The sequence below is a fragment of the Anolis sagrei genome, chromosome 1 (assembly GCF_037176765.1).
Source record: "Anolis sagrei isolate rAnoSag1 chromosome 1, rAnoSag1.mat, whole genome shotgun sequence".
Lineage (NCBI taxonomy): Eukaryota > Metazoa > Chordata > Lepidosauria > Squamata > Dactyloidae > Anolis > Anolis sagrei.
Window position 1 is genome coordinate 82,373,612 of NC_090021.1, and position 24,342 is coordinate 82,397,953.

The 24,342-nt window shown below is 39.1% G+C and overlaps 1 protein-coding gene across 4 annotated transcripts in view; it reads left to right on the plus strand.

Annotated features, from left to right (window-relative positions):
- The window catches only part of MED23 (mediator complex subunit 23), a 55,134-nt gene that overhangs the window by 16,335 nt on the left and 14,457 nt on the right, over nucleotides 1-24,342 (plus strand). For all 4 annotated transcript variants that reach the window (XM_060753376.2, XM_060753373.2, XM_060753375.2 and 1 more), the window contains 13 exons: nucleotides 7,252-7,452; nucleotides 8,711-8,854; nucleotides 10,318-10,463; nucleotides 11,383-11,628; nucleotides 11,763-11,905; nucleotides 12,698-12,872; nucleotides 13,633-13,796; nucleotides 15,190-15,314; nucleotides 16,783-16,988; nucleotides 17,953-18,133; nucleotides 18,618-18,788; nucleotides 20,308-20,524; nucleotides 22,985-23,221. In XM_060753376.2, the coding sequence (XP_060609359.1) occupies nucleotides 7,252-7,452; nucleotides 8,711-8,854; nucleotides 10,318-10,463; nucleotides 11,383-11,628; nucleotides 11,763-11,905; nucleotides 12,698-12,872; nucleotides 13,633-13,796; nucleotides 15,190-15,314; nucleotides 16,783-16,988; nucleotides 17,953-18,133; nucleotides 18,618-18,788; nucleotides 20,308-20,524; nucleotides 22,985-23,221 (2,356 nt within the window). The remainder of the gene's footprint in view (nucleotides 1-7,251; nucleotides 7,453-8,710; nucleotides 8,855-10,317; nucleotides 10,464-11,382; nucleotides 11,629-11,762; nucleotides 11,906-12,697; nucleotides 12,873-13,632; nucleotides 13,797-15,189; nucleotides 15,315-16,782; nucleotides 16,989-17,952; nucleotides 18,134-18,617; nucleotides 18,789-20,307; nucleotides 20,525-22,984; nucleotides 23,222-24,342) is intronic.

Sequence of the window (24,342 nt, forward strand, 5' to 3'; positions counted from 1 at the left end):
TTATATTACATTTCTAACATAACAAAGCAAACAAACAGAAAAATACACAACTTGTGAGTTTGGTAGCTGGTTAAATGTCCTTTGACCAGTATCTGGCCACTTGGAGTGCTTCCGGTGTTGTTGCAGCAACACCAGCAGCAGCCCCAGGTTACTTTATGTTAAAGCATATTTAGAATACAAAAGTTTTAAAAGTTCATGTAAAATTTCTTTCACTGAATTATGTGAGCACATCAAAAAGCTACATTGGTTGGTCACTGGAGAAATGATCTGGAAGCTCAATGCTGTCTGACCTGTCTTGCCATCTTATCAGGGGATAAGATGGCGCAGTAGGTTAAACCCCTGTGTGGGCAGGAAGACTAACAGGTTGCAGGTTCGAATCTGGGGAAAGCGCGGATGAGCTCCCTCTATCAGCTCCAGCTCCTCATGTGAGGACATTACAGAAGCCTCCCACAAGGATGATAAACATCTGGGTGTCTCCTGGGCAACATCCTTGCAGACGGCCAATTCTTTCACACCAGAAGCAACTTGCAGTTTCTCCTGACATGACAAAAAAATTCTTATCAGGTTCCAGGGCAGTCAGTATTTATAGATACATTTATTATTATTTATTTATTATTTATTATTATTTATTTATTTATTATTTATTTATTTATTTATTATGACAAGTTGCTCCTGACATGACAAAAAAAATCTTATCAGGTTCCAGGGCAGTCAGTATTTATAGATACATTTATTATTATGTGTATGTACTGCCCCATGTTTAGAGAACCTATATTATGGTACAGGCAGTGTAAATACGATAAAATAGTAGTGGGAGTTGTGTACCCCTCCAGATGTTTTTAGGCTTCAACTCCCATTGGGTTTACTAGTTAGAGCTTCTGGATCGTTTGTTTGTTTTGTTCTGTTAGAAATGTAATACAATGTTCTGGTTGCAGATGACACGATAAATAAATAAATAAATAAAATACTAGTTAGAGTGCTGAGAGTTGCAGGCCAACAACACCTAGAAGATGTTGTTGGCCTGCAACACAGTTCCCAACCCGGATAAAATAATAGATGTAAATCTACAACCTGTTGTTGTTCATTCGTTCAGTCGTCTCCGACTCTTCGTGACCTCATGGACCAGCCCACGCCTAGTAGGATTCTACAACCTAGTAGATCAAAATTAAACCATAGCCACTTAATCCCTAAGACTTGAGTAAAAATCATGATTTAACTGTATGCCAAAAATAGTAACTTCTATAGTAAATGAGTCTTTAAGCAAAGGAATTTCAGAACTGCAAAGACGGCCATTTCTTACATTTCTGCTGTACTGCTGCCACTGCTGGAACATAGAGGTAGTCCACCATGGAAGATCACAGTAGTCCAGTAGATGTACCTAAGAGTGGGCATGTCCTTATGTATCAGGGCACCAGAATGTTTAGGGGCCAGGAAAACCTGCCCACTTCCCTCCTCCCAGTATGTTGTTATCCCAAAGTCACCCTCCCAGCAGTATTAATGAGGCTGTGCCAGGCATCTAATGGCATTTCAAAATGAAATGGTCTCCTCTACCCACCTTCCATGCATGCTTCCAAAAAACATTGGTAGAGAAAGAATATAATAGATGACTAGAAGCATCCAGAGCCTAGAAAAAAAAATTTGAATTTCAAAAATAATATAAATTTATTTGTGAATACAGGTGAAGCAGGCTCAGGCACCACTTGCCCCCCCCCCCCCTCACAATACAGAGTAATGTTTCTGCACATTTGTACACCAGAAGTTCAAACTAGTTAGTACCTCACAGTGCTATCAACACAAAATAATTCACTGTATAGGCTAACTCAAATACTTGCACAGGATAACTGTTCACTATTTACTGCATTTTACTTGGAGTAATGTCAACCACGTCACTTGTTTTGTGCTGTAAACTCACGGAGATGGCTTTATCTGGAAATATCCACACGAGAGAAATGTTTGAGGCCAACCATGTACTTAATGATGCAGTTCTCTCCTTCTTTGACAGTTCTATTCATTGTGTAGGCAAACCAGCAACTGGGGTCTCTTTGTAGCAAGAAATGGCACTGAGAGAGAAGCATTCCCGTGTATGTTTTTCTCAGTCTATCATTGAAAGAGGGGAAAAAAGAGGTGACAGAACAAGAACACTATATTCTATCCTATACTTATTACTTTTATGAAGACTGTTTCCCCCACACAGTTTAACTGAGCAGAACATTTTAATTCAGAAACATTTCTGGGGTGAAATTATGTTTTATTGTTGAATTTGTCAGCAATCCAGCCTCTTCTTGAGAAGCAACTGAGAAAAACAAAACCCTGCCAGTGAAATGTAATTTTCACTTGTATTAAAAGAAAGAAAGAAAGAAAGAAAGAAAGAAAGAAAGAAAGAAAGAAAGAGAAGGTGCTCTTTAAGGTCCACAAGAAGCATTAAATGATTGTTCAATTGCCTAATGGCTGCTACATAAGAAAGGCACTCCAATAAAGTGGTGGTATAACTATGTGCTGTTATACATGTGAGCACTGGTTCCTTCCAGACTAATGAATATACTGGGATATTTATAGCACCATATTAACACCCTTGAAAGCTCCTTCGCAGTTCATCCAGAGAGGCAAACAGTAGACATAGATGCAGAAAAGTACAGAGAAACCCTAGTCAGTACAAGTTGGGCATTGCAAAAGGCAAAATAGGAATCCCGAGACCCATCAGATGTTGTTGGACTGCAAGTCACAGCACTCTTCAACATTGGCTGTGTTAACTATGACTTTGAAGAATTGCAGTCCAAGGACATATAGAAAGCCTTATGATTATCACCTTCACTGCAGCATCCCTGACAAATGAATGATAAGAGTCATCTTTATGTATATCAAATGGGATATTTTCCCCTAGTCTTCGCCACTGATAATACACTGGGCTGAATTGGAGTGTGTTTCTAAGCAACTTCTGTGTTGAATTTAGTTATCAAAATTGCTTGATCTTTTTTCTTTGATACATATTGTTGTTTAATTTTGCTGTGTCCAGAATAGATCTCTACAGTCATTTGCAGACTAACCTCCGAGACTCTACACATGGAAGACAATCATACTCGGCCATGAGTGATAGCCTATGATGATGGTTGTATGAGACACAGCCTTGGAGGGGGGGGGAGGTAGCTTCTAGCTAATCATAATATATGTAATATTCAACTACATACCCAGCATAGATATTTTCAGAAGACACTGCCGATGTACCTTCTTTCAGCCCTCACAGTTCATGGTGGGTCAATTAATGCTGTATCACCAGTAGCCCCTCAGTGCATTACATTGTTGAATGCTCTCACCAAGCAGGAGACTCTCACCCTTTTTTCTCATGCTTCAGTCCTGATTTTAAAAAAATGCTCCTATGAGCATTGGATTAAAATGCTTTCAGTGTTGGGTTTGCTCCTCATCCTCTAACCTAAAGGGATTGGGGCCAGTTTCATTACATTTTTATTTAAGGCCCATGAGACTCCTTTCCAAAATCAGAAACCAAAACCAGCCTCTTTGGATCTCAAAAGATCTCCCTTATACCAAAAAGAGTTGTAAAAAGATGGTGAAATAGCACATGCCCCTTAGATTGTGCAGGAAGCAGTTTTATGACCCAGAAGAAAAGGAATTTGGATGTATGCTATGTTAGATATGATTGGGATGTCTGTGTGACACCAGGACTTCTCAGAGTCGCCCTCCTTTGCATTAAACAAACCATGGAGTGAAACTCTCTCATTGGTTCATCTTCCCTCACTGCAAGTGGCTTTGCCAGTAATTGAGCAGCATGTACCACTCTTCATACCTTGCAAATTACATTCCTGTGGTTGTGACACCTGTTGCATCTTCCCAATTAGATTAGTTTATCTTGGTGTCCGATAGTTATCCTCCTTGTCACTCTTATTATTTATACCTGTTGTTCCCTTAGAAGAGATAGTAAGTTGAGGCCACTATAGAATGTGCAGGAGCAGTTAAGCATATAGTCTATATACAACTATCCCTGGATTTCATTTCCTGGTCAAATTAAAGTGTTACAGAAGCCTAGAACTAGCTTCTCTGTTTTCTTCTATTAAAAATTAATAAACATAGAATGAAATCCTGGCTTTTTAATTCACATGACAGTTGTATCCTCTGAAATAATTTGATTCCAAACTGATATAGCCTTGCATTCCTGGGCCCTTTGAGATTTGCCCTTTTCCCTATCAAACTAGAGTGAATTTCAAGCCCTGTACACAGTAGTTTTGCATGCTGATTCATGAAATAGTTTGTAGTATTGTCTGTTGCATTCTGCTCTGCTTCATAAATAGTTGCATTTGGAAAAAAAAAGTATTCTCAACTGGTGGTGTTAATATTGCCCTTGTAAATCTGTAACGTGGTTGACCTGTGATAATGGCATTGTGTTTTTGAAAGACAGGGTCAAAAGCAACTAATGCTTTCCTATTGATTGGAAGTCTTCCATTTTTTAAAGCATGCTTCAAGAAAGCACAGCTAGATTTGTAGCTTTTGGCAGTTTTGAGCTGACAAAGAGCATGTGAAAGAGAGAGTGCTGTTCCTGAGTTTGTCCAAAGTTTTGCCATTCTTGCATCAAATTCTTAATTTGAAAGCATAATCCCTTTTTCATGGCAAAAACCAATGCACATTGGATGAGGTTAGAATCTCTAGAAGGTCCTCTCAGCCATTTTTTCCTGTTTTCTTTTTTTCAAATTTGAAAGGGGCATTTGAGCTCCATGTTAATTGAAGAAGCCACAACAAGAGACAATAAAATACATTTTGCAAATCCTTGGGGTTGATGAATTTTTTTTCTTTAAAAAAATTAGTACACATACCACATATACCCACTTTTTTGCCTCTAGAAAGGGACAAGGCATATTCATGATTAGATTCTGAGCTGCTCCGTACCTTTTCTGTATTGTCTTTTTAAAATAATACCTTTTCTTTGTATTAAGGCTGTGTTATGTTACAGGTGCACCATATGAAACTTTGAAATATACATTATAAAGCAGATGCCCAGAAATGGTATGGTAGTTTCCATAGTAGTGCTAGGGTGTGCAGTACATGAATCAATGTAGCTTTTTGTTCGCAAAATTTTGCTTCATGCCATACAGATACAAATGCAGAAAATTCCAAAATCTTGAGTGTAGAACAGGCATGGGCAAACTTTGGCCCTCCAGGTGTTTTGGACTTTGACTCCCAAGAATTGTGGGAGTTGTAGTCCAAAATAGATGGAGGACTGGTTTGCCCATGCTTGGTGTAGAAGATCTATGCACATTTCAACTGTTTCAGTAGATGAAGATAAAATCAAGGAGAAGCAACACTGTTTAGAAACTGTTGTAATATTGCAACGAGGCTCGTTATCTCCACATAATGGCTACACTTCCATGTTATACTAAGAGTTAATTTTCAAACAAGAAGAAATAGTAATGAGACTCACACAGGCACCGTTTCCCTCCTTCTCTTGAACAGCTTTACCTTCTGCTTTTGATTTAGCCACTTGTGCTTTTAATTTATTCAAGCCCCGGGCTCAAGTTAATGTTAGCTATCAGTTGTCAAAGGCTTTCATGGCCAGAATTGCTGGGCTGCTGTGCATTTTCCGGACTTCATGGCCATGCTCCAGAAGCATTCTCTTCTGACGTTTCCCCTGCATCTATGGTAGGCATCCTCAGAGGTTGAGGGGTCTGTTGGAAACTAAGCAAGTGAGGTTTATTATAACTGGAATGTCCAGGGTGAGAGAAAGAACTCTTGTCTGCTTGAGGCAAGTGTGAATGTTGCAAATGGCCACCTTGATTAGTATTTAATGGCCTTGCAGCTTCAAATCCTAGCTGGTTGCTGCCTGGAGGAATCGTTTGATTGGAGGTGTTAGCTGGCCCTGATTGATTCATGTTTGGAATTCCTCTGCTTTTTGAGTGTTGCTCTTTATTTACTGTCTTGATTTTAGAGGTGTTTTAATACTGGTAATCAGATTTTGTTCATTTTCATGGTTTCCTCTTTTCTGTTGAATTTGTCCACATGCTTGTGGATTTCACTGGCTTCTAGTCTGACATGGTGGTTGTTAGAGTGGTCCAGTATTTCTGTGTTCTCAAACAATATACTGTGCCTAGGCTGGTTTATCAAGTGCTCTGCTATGGCTGACTTCTCTGGTTGAATTAATCTGCAGTGCCTTTCATGTTCCTTGATTCATGTTTGGGCAATGCTGTGTTTAGTGGTCCCTATGTAGACTTGTCCACAGCTGCATGGTATACAGTAGAATCCTGCAGAGGTGAGAGGATCCCTCTTGATCTTTGCTGAGAAGATCCCTCTTGTCCTTTGTTGAATTTTCTTAGGAGGTTTTAGATCGTTTGTAGGTTGTGTTTCTTCATCAGCTTCCCTATGCGGTCAGTGGTTCCCTTGATATATGATAAGAACACTTTTCCCCTGAGACTTTACTCTCATGGCTTGTTCTTGCCTAGTTTCCAACAGACCCCTCAATCTCTGAGAATGGCTGCAATAGATTTGGGCGAAACTTCAGGAGAGAATGCCTCTGGAACATGGCCATTCAGCCTGGAAAACTCACAGCAACCCAATGTTAGTTATCATTAGTTTAAATTATTAAGTTTGAGAATGGCTCGCTTTCAACTAGCAAAAAAAAAATCACAACTTTTAAACCCCAGATGGAATTCCAAATCCACTTTCTCACTATCAGATATGCTCGGTTGAAGCTATTAAACCACATGAAAGAAGCCTATCAATTGGACAGGAAAAACAAAGTCAATAGATTTGCTAGTTTAATTGCTTACATTCTTAGGAAATGTAAGCCATATTTAATGAGTTCATCAACATGGGCCCAGAGAACGCATCTCTTTGGTTTCCAATTCAATTACACTCCCCTCATTGGGAGTGTAATTGTCTCTTCACAACTGCAACAGGGACAGTCAGGGGAAGCACCCATCTGGAGATCTTTGTAAGGAGCATCCTAATTGACAGCATAGGTAGGCTTTTCAGGTATCTGTTAACTCCACGAGCTGCAGAAAACAACTAGATAATGGGGAAAGTGGAATAAGACTCCTAACACTAAAGCGATGATGTTTTCATTAAAAATACTAATAATGTGACCTGTAACATCAAACAGTTTTAATACCTTGGCTTATCTTGTAAACCTTTGTGTTCAGAACTCATTTCATGCTTCTCCCAACATACGTTGATGTAACTGTGCTGAAATGAGGAGAGTCAAAATGATGGATGCCAGTCTTTGGAATGCCGCATCTCATTTTTACTTTGCAGCATAAACAACGGTGTCCAGTGCTGGAGGACCAGCTGGTGGATCTTGTGGTCTATGCCATGGAGCGTTCGGAGACAGAGGAGAAATTTGATGATGGAGGAACCAGCCAGTTGCTGTGGCAGCATCTTTCGAGTCAGCTTATCTTCTTCGTACTTTTTCAGTTTGCGAGTTTCCCCCACATGGTCCTATCTCTTCATCAAAAGGTAGATTCCCCACCATTGGCAGTTTCTCCAACCTTCAGTCTCCATCCTTTCTGTATTCCCAAATCTAGCACTAGGTATCTCTATGGCAGGCGAGTGCGTTAATATATTTGCCTTCCTACTGCTATATAGTGTAATTTGTCGATCATGGCAAATACGTGTTGGTTATTTTAATGGGAAATCCAAAACAATTAATGTTGGACATGTACAGGAAGGAGGTTACTAACAGTTGAAAGATGCGCTAGTGACAATTTGATGTATTGCTGTGATTATAATGAGCATGCAGGTTTTATAGCTTGGTTAAAGTGGACGATTTAGATACCATTTTTGTATTATGACACTTTTCAGAGAGCTACCCATGCTTTAACATCTGCAATTTGATAGTGGCCTCTGTTTTCTTATAATTATTGAAGGCATTGATTAAATACAACTTTTTAAAAAATCCAGATAAACTCCAAACTTCTGATGCTTTGGTGGGGCAAATTTTGTCACCATTCCCCCAATAGGCATGTAGATTTCGATGTAATTTTATTTTCGTCTTTTCTGGTTTTGATCTTGTTTTATTCTCATCTATTTACAGCTTAATGTTTTCTTCAATGTTTGTGGGATGTTGATGACATATAAACCTACCTGCTCTATTGTGATGTCTTCATGCAGTAGTTTGTTGATTACTCAGGATTGTTGGGGGTGGATTTTGGCATAGAAGACAATGGGGAAAATTGTCCAGAGGGATTTAAAAGGTCACAAGAAAATAGTTCAGGGTTACATGCAAACTATTGGCTGCATGTTTCCACTCCTGATTTAGTGTATTTTTGTTAAATACGAAATACCAAAAGGGGCCCCTGGTGGTGCAGTGGGTTAAACTGCTGAGCTGCTGAACTTGCTGACTGAAAGGTCGGCGGTTTGAATCCAGGGAGCGGGGTGAGCTTCTGCCAACTTCTGCCAACCTAGCAGTTCGAAAACATACAGATGTGAGTAGATCAATATGTACCATCTTGGCAGGAAGGTAATGGCGCTCCATGCAGTCATGCTGACCACAAGACCTTGGAGGCATCTACAGACAATGCCAGCTCTTCAGCTTAGAAATTAAGATGAGCAGCAGTCCCAGAGTCGGACACGACTAGACTTAATGTCAAAGGGAAACCTTTACCTTACCGAAATACTAACCATGCCTTTCAGTCTTCAATACTGTATATCCATTTTACATTCAGTGTGTGGGAATGTTTATTAATACACAGGAATTAAATGTATTTTTTTACAGTTGGCAGGAAGAGGACTAATTAAAGGCAGAGACCATCTAATGTGGGTGTTACTACAATTCATCTCTGGAAGCATCCAGAAAAATGCATTAGCTGATTTCCTCCCTGTTATGAAGCTTTTTGATCTCCTCTACCCTGAGAAAGAAGTGAGTCTTTTGCATGAAACATATTTACTATTAGTTGCAACATAGATTTCATCTAAAAGGAAAACTGAATAATGCTCATTTCGTCAGGTTCTGTCTAGAAAAGTAGTAGGAATTCAGAATCCATGCCTAGATTGATTACAATGTGATTGACTACAATGAATGTACTGTAAAAGTATGAAAGATGCAAAAAAAAAAAAAACAGTATGAGAAATCATTTCTAATGGAGGCTCAGTCTTAAGTGCAGGAAAAAAACTCTTTAAAAGTATGAAACATGCTGAAGAATTAAATATGACACAAAAAAATCGGTCAAAAATCTGCAGGAAACAAAGGAAGAGAAAGCATGTACCATAGGACTGTTTTAAATAGCATGCTTACACATCAGTATTTACAAGAGACAGTCCCTTTAAATGTAAAAAATTATGGAAATCTGCAGAGCACCCATTCAGAACAACTATACTAATAAAAAAATCAAAATTAAGTTTGAGAGAAAAATTAAAAGTTGAAGGATCTGGATTTGAGAGAAGTCTTGCTGCATAATACAATTAGCAGGTCAGTAAACAAATGAGAATATAAAAGAAAGATTCTTAACTCCAGTGCAGATGGAGCTACCAATCAAATTGTTGTTATGTATCTTTGAGAGCGATTTGATTGGTAGTTCACAACCATGTAGACAGCAACAATCGCACCATTCATCCCAAGTCAGAAAACGAAAACTAACACAGTAGGAGGGACTTAATATATTATCTGTTTTTGTCTATCTTTAGTATTAAGTTTTAGGATGACCAGCCTCGGTTACACTTGTGGACAAACTGCTGGTTAGAACGAGTATGTTCCTGTTGGCTCTGCTAGACATTTGGCTTTTGATGCCACCTAGTGGCTTCAAAAACCATTGGCTACGCTACCTTATGGATCACTTGTTCAGGACTGAACTTGAACGCTCTGGTAGTTCTGGTTTTTCTCCAAAAACAATTCTAGGCAGTGGTGCTCTATAGGATTTCAGTTTATTGACTTGACAGTTTTATTCACCATCCCCAGGAACAACTCTAGACAGTGATGCTAGTTGAAGGACTTCAGTTTATTGTCTTGGGCTCCTTCTACATTATCATATAATCTAGATTATCAAAGCAGATAATTCACATTATTTTCTTTGAACTGGATTATCTGAATCTACATTAATCCAGTTCAAAGCAGATAATCTGGATTTTATATGGCAGTGTAGAAGGGGCCTTGGTCATTTAATGATAATTTCCTTCCTAAAACCTCTGAGCAACACAACCTAATTATTCATGGGATGGGCATGATCCATCACGCCTATCCCAAACTCTAGTGTACTGAAAATGGTTTCAGTTTGACAATATCTACTGCTTTTCAGCTACAGTTTGTCTCTACAGACCTGAAGGTGAGCTGTTTTCATCAGCTCCTGTTATCATTAGCTCTTAATTTCATGTTTCTTCTCTTCTTAGTGTATTCCTGTGCCAGATATCAACAAACCCCAGTCAACCCATGCCTTTGCAATGACCTGCATTTGGATACATCTGAACAGGAAGGCTCACAGTGACAATTCTAAGCTCCAAATTCCGATTCCTCATTCTCTCAAGCTTCACCATGAGTAATTCCCATTTCTAATACCCTCTTTATGTTATTACCTTGCGGACCGCATCTCGGCCTATGAGCCCACGAGGACCTTGAGATCATCTGGGGAGGCCCTTCTCTCGATCCCGCCTGCCTCACAGGCACGTCTGGCGGGGACGAGAGAGAGGGCCTTCTCGGTGGTGGCCCCCCGGCTGTGGAACTCCCTCCCTGCTGACATCAGACAGGCGCCCTCCCTTATGGCCTTTCGTAAGGGCCTGAAGACATGGCTTTTCGAGATGGCATTCAACTGAGTGCTATGTTACTGGAAATGACAACCGGAATGGATTACGACTATGAGATTGATTACAATTCCATGATAAGACGGAGCGGATTATTTTAGTATAATTAGATGTTGTGTACTAGTAATATGTTAGTTTTGTTGTCTTGGCTCATTGTAAAGTGTCTTTTATGTGCTGTACACCGCCACGAGTCGCCCTAGGGCTGAGAGCGGCGGTTAATAAATGCAGGAAATAAATAAATAAATAAATAAATTATACTCTTGGGATTTATGCTAGACTAGCAATTCCTAGTTGTTTGCTGTACAGTGTACTTTGTAAGTTTTTGTGAAAAAAATTAAACCACCCAGAAGAACTATATTAAATTCTTATTATTTTAATGTGTTGTATAAAAGCAGGAAAATGGCTGTGCTCAAAGGAAAACAGGGAGTAAAAAGATTATAAGCAACCTCATTAGGCTAAGAGCACATGAAAAAAGCCCAGTTTTTTTCTTAATCTTTGGAGTATGCAGCAGAGGCAATGATTTCCTCTGAAAAAAGGTAGCTTTCTATTTTAAACAATCAGATATGATCCCAACATGATTTCATTATCAGATGTAAACTTCTTGAACATCAGTTGTGTCTGAGATAATTTCTTCTATTTAACTTTCTTTGGTTATAGATTCCTTCAACAGAGCTTAAGGAACAAAAGCCTTCAGATGAATGACTACAAGATTGCCCTGTTGTGCAATGCTTATTCCACTAATTCTGAGTGCTTCACATTACCCATGGGTGTCCTGGTAGAAACCATTTATGGAAATGGCAACATGAGGACTCCTCTTCCAGGAACTAATTGCATGGCTTCAGGATCCATCACACCATTGCCAATGAACCTCTTGGATTCACTTACAGTTCATGCCAAGATGAGGTACTGTCTGGACCAATAACTGCAAGTGACCGAAGTGTCTCTCTATGTGTGTCAATGTAAAAGTTTGTTAGAGGACTAATTTCATGTGTACGATTTTGAAAATACCACATTTCTCTTTCCTCTTTCTTCCCCAGCCTTATCCACAGTATCGCTACCAGAGTGATCAAACTGGCCCATGCAAAATCCAGCTTGGCCTTGGCTCCAGCTCTTGTGGAAACGTATAGCCGCTTGCTGGTTTACATGGAAATTGAATCCTTGGGCATCAAAGGTTTTATCAGTAAGAGACCTTGTTTTTTGATGTGCTGAGAGACATTAAGTTTCAGTTGGGAGTTATAGTTGAACCCAAAATCTAAATAAATATATCAAAACAATTCACCTTTAGCCACTTAAGAGGCCCCAAAGGGAGAAAGGGGGGGGGGGGTATAAATCAAGTTAATAAAATAAAATAAAACCTCAAAGGATTTCCTGTGAATGATACCAAATCAAAAACAACAAAACATTTTGGTGCGTTTGTACCCTTGAGGAAGTGCATAATAAAAATGTATATTTCAACACTTGTACCAGCTTTGGATATTTATTATTTTATATTTTATTTTATATTTTATTACAACTTGTTGTGTGTGTGTGCGTTCATAACCATTGTCCACTTGCAACCTACCCAATGATTTAATTTATTATTCATATATGACAATGGTATCACTGAAAAACTAAGCCCAAAATCAATTGGAAAGAATATTGTTTCTGCCATTGTTTCCAACTTACTGAGACATTAAGACCAAGATTTGTCCTTAAGCATTTTGCTATTGCTTACAGCTATGTTTTAGAGAAGAATGTTTTCTCTTAAGCTGCTGTCTAAAATAGCTGTAGCAGAGTTCTGCTGTATGTTTTACTGAATATTAATATATTCATTGGAAGTCCAGGTCCTCCTCTGTAAAGATTTTACTCCTGTGAACAATATCATTTTTTAGAAAAGAAAACATGCCTGTATTTTGCCAGGTTTATAAAGGCACATTAATGTTTGTAAGAAAAATAGCTTGACAGCACTGTTCTCCCCCCCCCCCCCCCCAAGGTCAACTCCTGCCCACGGTTTTTAAGTCTCATGCTTGGGGAATCTTGCACACCTTGCTGGAGATGTTCAGCTACCGCATGCACCACATCCAGCCTCATTACAGAGTCCAGTTACTCAGTAATCTTCATTCCTTAGCTGCTGTGCCACAGACCAATCAGAACCAGCTTCATCTGTGGTAAGTTTTGTTTCTCACAAATATCGTATTTACTCAAATATAATGCAACACTGATTGTAATGTGCCTGACAGCACAGGCGTAGCATATCAAGGAGGCAGACAGCATGTATGAGGCCATTTGGGAAGCCACGCCCCTTGGTCAGGTTGAGGTGTTTTACACGCGAGTAGGCCGCGTGGAGCAGCTGCCCTTGGCTGGCTCACGCTGCCCATCGGGCCCGATGAGTAGCATTAGCCTGCCAAGGGAGGAGCAGCACCACGCGGCCTACTTTCGCATAAAGCACCTCGCGAGGTGCTTTACGCACGAATAGGCCGTGCGGAGCAGCTGCCCTTGGCTGGCTCACGCTGCCCATCGGGCCTGACGGATAGCGTGAGCCAGCCAAGGGAGGGGCACTGTGAGGGGGGCGCTCCTCCTCCGTGGGCCAGGTAAGTGCCCTTGGCGGGCCGAAAGTGGCCTGCGGGCCGTAGTTTGAGGACCCCTGCTCTATCCTGTTTAATATAAGCGGGTCCTGATTTGGACATCCATTTCCGTTAGTTTGAGCTTCTAATGTGAATAAATGGAAATGTATTTGATTATGATATTTAAGAGTGAATTCATGTAAACCATAACAAAAAACTGGAATCATGCATAAATGTGCCTTTTCATCTTGAAACGTTTTCAGTAATGAAACTTAAGGCAAGATGTTTGCGACTTCAATTTCCTGAAGGTATCATAAGAAATGTTGTTTCTCACTAAAACAAAACTAATGCATTCTCTTTAAAGTGTTGAAAGCACAGCTCTTCGGTTAATTACTGCCTTGGGCAGCTCTGAAGTTCAGCCACAATTCACACGCTTCCTTAATGAGCCCAAAACAGTCCTTTCCGCAGAATCAGAGGAACTCAACAGAGCCCTCATTTTGACACTGGCAAGAGCAACGCATGTCACAGGTAACTGTCAGTGTTGTTACAATCAGTGTTGCATGTTTTGCAAATGCTAAGCAGGAATGGGTAGGAGTATATGAAAGGATAACACAAGTTCTTGGTTTTTATAGAGTAGTGTGTATTAATAAATACTTACAGGTCTCAAATTTTCCAAATGATGCATGCTTTCCCTTCATTGTTAAATAAGATTAATACTTTAGCTTCTCCATATGTTATCTATTGATAGCTAGATATATGGTTTTATATCAACAGTATGATCTTGTATCCACAAAGCTTACATTCAGAGCCAGCCCCCCACTTTAGATATTTGAAACTGGATAAAAGCAAACTCCATCTTTTAATTATATTTTATCTAGAACAGTGGTTCTCAACCTGTGCGTCACCGGATGTTTTGGCCTTCAACTAAACTGGCTGGGATTTCTGGGAGTTGTAGGCCAAAACACCTGGGGACCCACAGGTTGAGAACCACTGAACTAGAAGCAGTCCATAGAATCATAATTGTAAGGCAATATTACATCACAGTCTAATTCACAAGAATGAGCTGCAGCTATCCCATAGTGTCAAACACAAAAAAAATCTGAAGTGTTCACCTCTGCTTTTGACTAATTGCAACTTTTTGTATCTGAATTTGGACAAGTGATTACTATTCTTGACTGTGGTTCATGGAAAATAGGCCAACTGCAAACCGTAGTTTATTAAGCTGACTTATTTTCCTTGTTATTCTGTCAGGAAATGTTTGAACTGACTCTTCACAAATATATATATATTTAATAATCTTAGAATCATAGTTGGAAGACACCACTAGGGCCATCCAGTCCAACCCCCTGCCATGCATGAATACAGAATCAAAGCAGCCCCAACAGATGGCCATTCAGCATCTGTTTTAAAACCTCCAAAGAAGGAGCCCCCATCACACTCTGAGGCAGTGAGTTCCACTGCTGAACAGATCATACAGTTAGAAAGTTCTTCCTAATGTTTAGATTGAATCTTTTTTTTCCATTTAAACTCTCCAAATCAGAATGTAAGATACAAAATGAGCTATAAAATATGAGGAAAAATATGCTAGAAACATATTTTCTGATAGTAGTCCACAATAACTTCTTGTGTCAGTTAATTGCTGTAGCATGAAGTATGTAAATAATACACTGTTGAAAGTTTGTAGCTCTAACTAGAATATCCTATAGAATTTCAATAGTTATATTTTACATGGATTCTGTAGGTGCAATTCATCTTCCTACAGAAACTCTCTGGAGAATTACAGGAATTACATCTAGAGAAATGTGGAAATCAGTGGAAAAGTAAATTGTTAATAACAACAGGAATGTAATAGATTCTATCAGTAGATGCAAAAAAAAAGTTCTTAAAATACATAATAACCTGCATGTATATATCTATTTAGATTTTTTTACAGGATCAGATTCCATACAAGGGACTTGGTGCAAGGATATACTACAGACTATCATGAACTTCACTCCCCATAATTGGGCTTCACACACCTTGAGCTGTTTTCCAGCTCCTCTGCAGGTAATATTTTTCAGAAAATTCATGTGTTAAAGAATTGTGCCTTATGGGAACAGACCGTTCACTATGTTTCCTGTCTGTTGTGGTGGTCTGTGTCAGTTTAAGGTTTGTCAATCTGTTTTTTTTTCTCAGTTCAGTGTGAATCTTAGACTTAGAAAAAAATAAATGAACATTCCAATCTAAATTGGCATATTTCAGAGTATTCTCTTGCAGAATGCGCTTTTTACATACATTTTGATACTCCCAACTTGAAGACAGGAAATCGGTAACAGGATGATATTCAAATCCACAAGTTAATCCAAGTGGTGATCAGGTCTTTCACTTTTAAATGTGGACCCACCACATGATGGTATTTTTAATCTTTACCAGAAGATAACTGCCTAGATTTTAGCAAAGGAAAGGAATCCTGCAAGCATTAAAGGTCTTTGTAAAAGTCGATTGTCTAGGGCAGTGGTTCCCAACCTGTGGTCCGTGGACCACCAGAGGTCCGCAAGAATGAAAATATGGTCTGCAGCCTCACCATTACTGCACTGTTGCCTCGAAACCACACGACAAGAGTGACTGGTCTTGCGAAACCCTCTTATAGTTCTTAGGAAACAGGGATGTCAGGAGGGGAGAGGCTGACTACCCATGAAAGATTACTACTATCACATCAGCTCTAGATTATTAAATATGGTTTTCTGTGGGTGAGCAGATGACAACTACTGGGTGGCATATGTTTTGTCTATTCAATGCAATTTTCTGAATCAGCACCCCAAATAACCAGACTGAATTTAAAGTTTTCCAAAAAACTGATTTGTAACCCTTTTAGTACTAATTTTGGAGAGTGGTCCCTGGTCAAAGAGGTCCCTGTTCAAGTGGTCCCTGATTAAAAAAAAAAAAAAGGTTGGGAACCATTAGTTTAGGGAGAGGAAAAAAGAACAATTTCTTTGAAAAAGATAGGATATTTATTATTTTAGGCATCTTTTACATTTCATAAAAAATAAGCAAACTCTTCAGATTGGGTATTAAGGAAAAATGAGCTCAAGAGATGGAAAAACATCCCAAAAGCAAATGGACCTTTGAAAGGGTTGAAATGGCACATAGGGGATCTTGTTGGATGTTTGCCTGCTGCGTATAAACCTATTTTGGGATGTTGAAGCATCTGAGACTATAGATGTTTTCCTATATTTTGAAAACAGAAAATGTTTGATCTTCTCCAATCCATACTGGAATAGCTGAGACCTGCAATAAGTGGCTGGTTATTTAAAAACTGATTGTAAAAAAAAAAAATCAATGTTGTTAGTGACATCTAACCGCTTATATTCTGTTCCATCTTCACATGATACAAGTAATCCTCATTGGGTTTTAATATCCTTCTTTGCAGTGGTTGAATTATGAAATCAGAACAGTCTCCAACTGCTTATTTATTTCAGTAAGAAACATTAGATGTCTTCTCCCTGACACTGCTACTGATATTACTGTATTTCAGGCATTCTTTAAACAGAATAATGTGCCTCAAGAGAGCCGCTTTAACCTGAAGAAGAATGTAGAAGAGGAATACCGAAAGTGGAAATCGATGACTATCGAAAATGACATCATCACCCACTTCTCCATGCAGGGCTCTCCTCCCCTTTTCCTTTGCCTCCTTTGGAAGATGCTTCTAGAGACTGATCACATTAACCAAATTGGTTATAGGTAAGTCCTAAAATTTAAGTGGTGTTAGATGGTATGTGATTAATTACAACTCCCATCATCCTTTATTATTCCCCCAAACCCCACCAGCAGCTAAAGTTGCTCACGATGGGTGTATGTGCCAAGTTTGGTACAGATGCATTTTTGGTAGGATTCACAGGGTGAACTACAACTCTCATCATTCTGAGCCACCACCACCCCCCCCCCTCCAAAAAAAAGCCACCAGTATTTTACGTTGGTCATGGGGGATATGTATACTAGTTGGGTGAACTACAACTCCCTTAACCGTTTGTCAATTCTCCTGAAACTGCCAGTATTTTCAGCTGATCATGATGACTTATTTCTGCCACAGCACAAAATGTCCCCCATAAACATACCAATTTATGCCAGAGTTGCTTTTTGATATGATTTGCCAGATACCGGGATTTTCTAGAGATGTATCAATATGAGACCCAATGTGATGTCATGATTACACCACTGGATTATGAGTCTGGAGAGGAGAGTTCAGTTCCCTGCTTATCCTGGAAGCACACTCTCAGCTCCAAAAAATCCTGTGATAGATTTGCCCTAGGTCACCATAAGTTAGAAATTATATGAAGGTACACAGCAGCAGCAGCAACAACTTTTAGTAGTTGCAGACCATATCAAGTAGAGTGCTACACGATACTGAAAACCAGACTACATTATCCATGATCTCACAGCAAAGCAGTACAATATTCACTACTACAGGCTTAGCAACTCAGAATTAAAATCCATTTAAAATGGTAGAGTCTTAAATAACTGTTGTGTTGATTTTGAGTTTTATCTGTTCTGTTTTTCTGCATTTTACACGTCAACGTTCTGTAATTAGTGGAACTCTCACTTCTTTAAGCTTAGGAACAAAAGTAGATCATCTACATTTTGTCCTCTATGGTATTATGTTATTTTTGTACCTGCTGCTATTGCATTTCTCTCTCTTTATTCTTAGAGTGCTGGAAAGAATTGGGGCCAGAGCCCTAGTTGCTCACATTAGGACATTTGCAGATTTCTTGGTCTATGAATTTTCCACGTCAGCTGGAGGCCAACAGCTTAACAAGTGTATTGAGATTCTCAATGACATGGTGTGGAAATACAACATCGTGACATTGGATCGTCTCATATTGTGTTTGGTAAGAACGCATAAAATATTGCTCCATTAAAATAATTCCAATAATAAAATACAGTTTTTCCGCTTCTTCTGCAAGTGCTAGTGTTGTGTGATGGAATTCATACACTTCTCTATTATTTCACAATGTAGCCCAATTCAACTTTGACTGATTTTTAGACCATCTCATTGAACTTGTGTCAGAATCCAGATCTAAATCTCCATGCATCCCTTTTACTACCACTAAAAACAGCGAAAAAAACTATATAGGATGGAATTTTAACGTCTCACAGGCACTTAGGAAGAGATTGTGCCTACCAGATCCTGGTTTACCAATTTAAAAAACAAAATTTGGTTGGTTTGGGGAAAATTTCAGAAAATTTCATTTTCTTTTCTTAAATGGGTCCCAAATTCAAACCAGCCAAAATTGTTCTGCTAATGTATCAAAAGACGTTATCCTGAATATTTGTTCAGTACTCTTTGATTGCCTTTATTTATATTCATTTCAGGCAATGCGTAGCCATGAAGGCAACGAAGCCCAGGTGTGCTACTTCATCATCCAGTTGCTTTTACTAAAACCAAACGATTTCAGAAACAGAGTCAGCGATTTTGTGAAAGAGAACTCTCCAGAGCATTGGCTGCAGAATGACTGGCATACAAAACACATGAGCTACCACAAGGTATTTTGTTGCTTGGTAGCGTGACTTATCCAAGAAAATTAATATTAAACAGATTCATGTAAAATTGTTGAGAAAGAATAGTGTTATTTCAATATTAAAAGTAGACAGTTAGTATGGTTTGAAACTGACAGGTCTTGTTTGTAGGCAAGCACACGGGAACTGAAATGCAGTTATATATGGCATAATACCAGGTGCCACCAAAGAAAATGCTTTTTTAAACATTTCAGAAGGCAGTATCCTGTACCTTTTTTGCATAATGCCTTTGCTCCAAGTGTGGACTGTCAGCCAGATAATTTTGAGCACAGCTTCTTTCCCCTGTGGGGATGCACCCAGGAGCTGTCCCAGTTGTACTCCTGTATCCTGTCAGTGGCAGATGCAAAAGGTGTCTTTAGCTTTTCTTTCATATCTAGAAAAGGAGGAATAGCCACAACTTCCATCCACTGGCATAGCTACATTGGTGGAGTTTTGTGTTCCCTTAGTACAGGAAAGGGGTAAACCTAAGCTCAGGGGCTGGATGCAGCCCCTTGGGCTCTTTTCTCAGACCCTTCTCTCTCGCCATCCTATCCTTCCTTCTCTCTTTCCTTCCTCCTTCGCTCCCTCTTTCTCCTTCCCTTTCACCCTTTCGCCCTTCCTTCCCTCTCTCCCTCCCTCCCTCCATTCCTTCTCTTTCCTCCCTCCCTCCCTTCCTTCCCTCCCTCTTTCTCCCTCCCTCCATTCCCTTCCACCCTTTTGTCATTCCTTCTTTCTCTCTTTCCTTCCTTCCCTTCCCTCCTTCCCCCCTTCCCCCTGCTTTGTCCTTCCTTCCTTCCTTCTCTTTTTCTTTTCTCCTTCCCTCCCTCCTTTCCCTTGTTCTTTCTCCTTCTAGTCTCTCCTCTTCCATCCCTCTCTTCCTCTTTCTCCTTCCTTCCATCCCTTTTGTCTTTCCTTCCTTCTCTCTTTCCTTTATCCTTCCCTTTTTTCCATCCATCCTTCTCTTCCTCCCTTTCTTCCTTCCTTCTCTGTTTCCTTCCTCCTTCCCTTCCAGCATGCGGCCCCCAAGTTAGAAAGTTTGCCCATGCCTGCCCTAGTACAACATTGTCTGTACTTAGGAATATGGGGTAGAAGTGACAGGTTTTTGAGGTTATCCTTTTAACACCTGGAACAAGTCCATACTTGGAAGCTTGTACAAGTGTGGTAAAACTGGTGGAGGTGAATGCTTGGTTTAGATTCACTCCTTTGTTTAGTTGCATAGATTTCAGCAGGTCAGAAAATATTACTTTTCCCAGTTAGAAAAGCTCAGATTCCCATCCGCCAGATATTTATAAGTTTTTTAGCACAATATTATAGTGTTTATATTGAGAATGGAAATGCAGCTCAGCCGCTGGCAGTGCGTTGAAATAGCATAAAGTGCAATCATATGTACTACTGCATTGTTTCGGTATTTACATTCAGCGCATTTCGACTGAGAACAAAACCTGGGCTTTGAAACTTTACTAAAGTAAGCTGAATTATTTACTGTTTTAAAAACTTCTATTTCCAGAAGTATCCCGAAAAGCTATATTTTGAAGGTTTAGCAGAGCAAGTCAATCCTCCTGTTCAAACCCAATCCCAGTATTTGCCAATCTACTTTGGGAATGTGTGCCTCCGTTTCCTGCCAGTGTTCGACATCGTGATTCACAGATTCCTGGAACTCCTTCCAGTGTCCAAATCACTAGAGACTCTACTGGATCATCTAGGAGGTTTATACAAATTTCATGGTAACTTCCTCAATCACCTTTTTTCCCATTTGCTGCAAGATCACTTATTTGACAGAATTTAACATCCCCCCCCTTTGCTCAAATGTCCTATTCACTAAATAGCATGTGCCCATTATGAGGTGCCTGTCATTGCAGTATTTAAAGAGAGACAGAAAGATTAGTGTCTCAGCAGTTAAGATAAACCTGTGTACTTATCATGCTTGGCAGGATGCTAATAACATGCACATAGGCCTCCTTCAGCGCTGAAGAAAAAGGATTAAGAAAGAAGCACCAACCTTCCATTGGTGGAGACTGAAACCCAATTATATGATCAAACAGCTTGAATTTGAGATCAGTACAAATCGTGCTGTGGCGACAGTATTTATTCTAAATAGTATAATCGCAAAATGAATTCTTTGCTGGGTTTATTTCTGAGGATTTCACCAGCTGCAAAGCAGAAGATACATGAAAAATAAACAAAGGCAGTCAGATTCTAAGATTATCAGGGTAGACCTTCTTGTGGTGCATTTGTAGTTGTTTAGATCAATAACAGAAAAGTATGTCTTATCATATATAATCAGTTAATGCATCAATCTGTTTAAATCAGAATCTTGCTCAAATTCTGCCTTGAAACTGCCTTGAAATTATTCACAGAACTGTTCAGAAGCACTGCCAACAGAAGCCAGAGGATAGCTGTTATTTCTCAGCTGGTTCTGCATATTATTGTCCTAAGGTCTTTGGTTGCAATTCTGTATACAGTTTCCAAGGAATATTGAACTAGACAGAATTGTCTATAGGTAGACATACATTAGGCTCTCGCTTTTAATGGAAATATTTTTGTAGAATTGTCCTCAAGAAGGAGACTACGTGAAAACTTTGGATGTTAATTGCAAAAAAACAGAATATTATTATTTGAAAAGGGGATTGAGATGAATGTTTCGGTTCCAAATACCTATATATACTCTAATATACGCCAATGCGAATATAAGCCAAGGCACCTAATTTTACCACAAAAAACTCGGAAAACGTATTGACTCGAGTATAAGCCGAGGGTGGAAGATTCAGAAGCTACTGGTCAATTTCAAAATAAAAATAGATACCAATACAATTACATTAATTGAGGCATTAGTAGGTTAAATGTTTTTAACTAATTAACTAATAAAACTAATTTAAAATAAGACTGTCCAACTCTGATTAAACCATTATTTTAACCTTCAATGTAAATGTGCGTGCATATCCTTCCAATAATAATAAAGAGTAAAATAATGGAAATGTAATAATAGCAGTAATAATACAGTAAAATAATAAATGTAATAATAATAATAATAAATAGAGTAAAATAAAATAATAATAACAGAGTAAAATAATCAATAACTTTGACTCAAGTATAAGCCAAAGGGCATGGTCTATCCTTAAAACAGGGCTGAAAAACTAGGCTTGTACCCGAGTATATACGGTACCACTCTAATGTTCATTAGGAAGAAAATAAGAAGTTAAATCAGAAATGTTTTGGCCAGATCTGCTACTTCAGCTGTTTTGGCTTAGCACTGTAGCGTGTTTTCTTATCCCATAAACAAAGTATGCACACAAAATTTTGGAATGAGTCTAGATGAGGCTTTTCCTTAATTTGTCACACATTCAAGGACTAATGTATTTAACTGTCCTGAAATTTTAACTGGTGACATAATAGGCATTCGAGCACATTCGCACCCCTGCTTCTGATTTTTATTATAATGCTGGAATGATCTCAGTTTCCGGAAAAGCTCTTTCCATTAAAAAATACTAAGTTTCTATTCTTTATCATTGCAGTCATTACAGAACATATGCAAAGGGCAGGTTTCATATTGAATTCTTGAATGTCTTTGTTCCTCCCATAGCTACTCAATTAGACTAATTGAAAGAAAATGCTGGCTGATTTTCAAAATATGAGAAACGTTAAATTTACAAAATATGTACAGCACATAAATTTGGGATCTTGGCACAGTATCTCCACTGCCTGGCTTAAAAACCTAATATCTCTGGGCAATGTAGGAGAGGAATCCACAAACACATAATATTCTTTCCTGTGGCCTTACATGCTTTTAGCTTTCTGTAGCCAAGAGATACAGAATGGGAGGAAGAAGGGAAGAAGTGCTTTTTTGTTTTTGGAAACATAAAGATTGAGGATTAAGTTGAGACGGGAAAAATAGAGACTATATTAATAGAAAGTTGGAAAGAAATAGTTGAGAAGTGAGTGTTAATGTTTTAGAAGCAATATGAAACAAGGAAGGAAGAGACCCAAAAGAGTTTTAATGCTGGCAAAACATGATTAAAAAGACTGAGGAAGGAAAAGAGAACTTAACAAATAAAATAGCTGAAGATTGCATGACTCCTGCATCTGAACTGGCATAAAGAGAGATAAGCTATGTGGTTGTGGACTGTTTATGATGAATACTAACGCCATCAGCATGGGTCCATATATATCCATTTATCTCTTGGCAGATCGTCCAGTAACCTATCTGTACAACACTCTTCACTACTATGAGGGACATCTCCGGGAACGCCCCAGTCTCAAAAGGAAGCTTGTTCATGCCATCATTGGCTCCCTGAAGGATAACCGTCCGCAGGGGTGGTGTTTGAGTGAAACATACCTGAAATGTGCTATGAATGCACGAGAAGACAACCCATGGATACCTGATGATATTTATTACTGCAAACTGATTGCAAGGCTGGTTGATAATATCCTTTTTTTAAAAAAGATCTGAAGGTGTATGTATCAAAAATACCTCAGGATAACCATTTGGCCCCCTGGTGGCACAGCGGGATAAACCGCTGAACTGCTGAATTTGCTGACCGAAAGGTTGGCAGTTCGAATCTGGGGAGGAGGGTGAGCTCCCACTGTTAGTCTCAGCTTCTGCCAACCCAGCAGTTTGAAAACATGCAAGTGTTAGTAGGTCAGTAGGTACCGCCTTGGTGGGAAGGTAACGGCACTCCATGCAGTCATGCCGGCCACATGGCCTTGTCTGCAGACAATGCCAGCTCTTTGGCTTAGAAATGGAAATGAGTACCACCCCCCAGAGTTGGACATGGCTAGACTTAATGTCAGGGGAAACCTTTCTCAACCATTTGTTGCTTGGGATTAGAGGTGTTTGGATTTCAGATTGATTGATTGCTTTTGATATACCTGTATTTTCCTATACGAGCATAAGACATGGTCCCATCTTGGAAATGGGACCAAGTCTAAACACAAGACTCATTTAGGATTCAGAAACACTTTGTACACATAATCTGACAATAATTTTATACAATAATTTGGTGTGTGAAACAAAGTTTGTATACATTGAGCCATTAGAAAGCTATCTTTCTTTAGAATTTTTTGGATTTTGGAATTCTGGTAAGAGATGCCAACCTGTAGTAACTGATGTAATATTGTAATATCTCCTGTACTCTCTTCAGGAGCAAAATTTCTACTGCAAAACAATAGAAAGTCTATAATTACAACTTGGGAATGTTTAGAAGTATGCAACTAACAGCTCATCCTATATATAATAGTTATTTACAAGTTAACTAACTGCATTCTTAAAGCTTACTAAGAAGGAGGAAAATAATTCTTTAATTGAAGAAGCATACTCAGAATTTATATTATACTGCTCTATTTGATGTGGATTATATGGAAGTGCTTCTTTTATACTGCTGAGATTCAAAGTAGGTTTCCTGTCGTAGTCACTGTGAATCGTACATTTGATATTTATGCGCCTGCGCAGTAAAGCCTTCGGAACCTTCTAGAAAGAAAAATAACAATTTAGACCCCAGCTAGGCCCGCCCACCCTCTCCCCGAGTATAAGTAGTCCGTGGGCGGG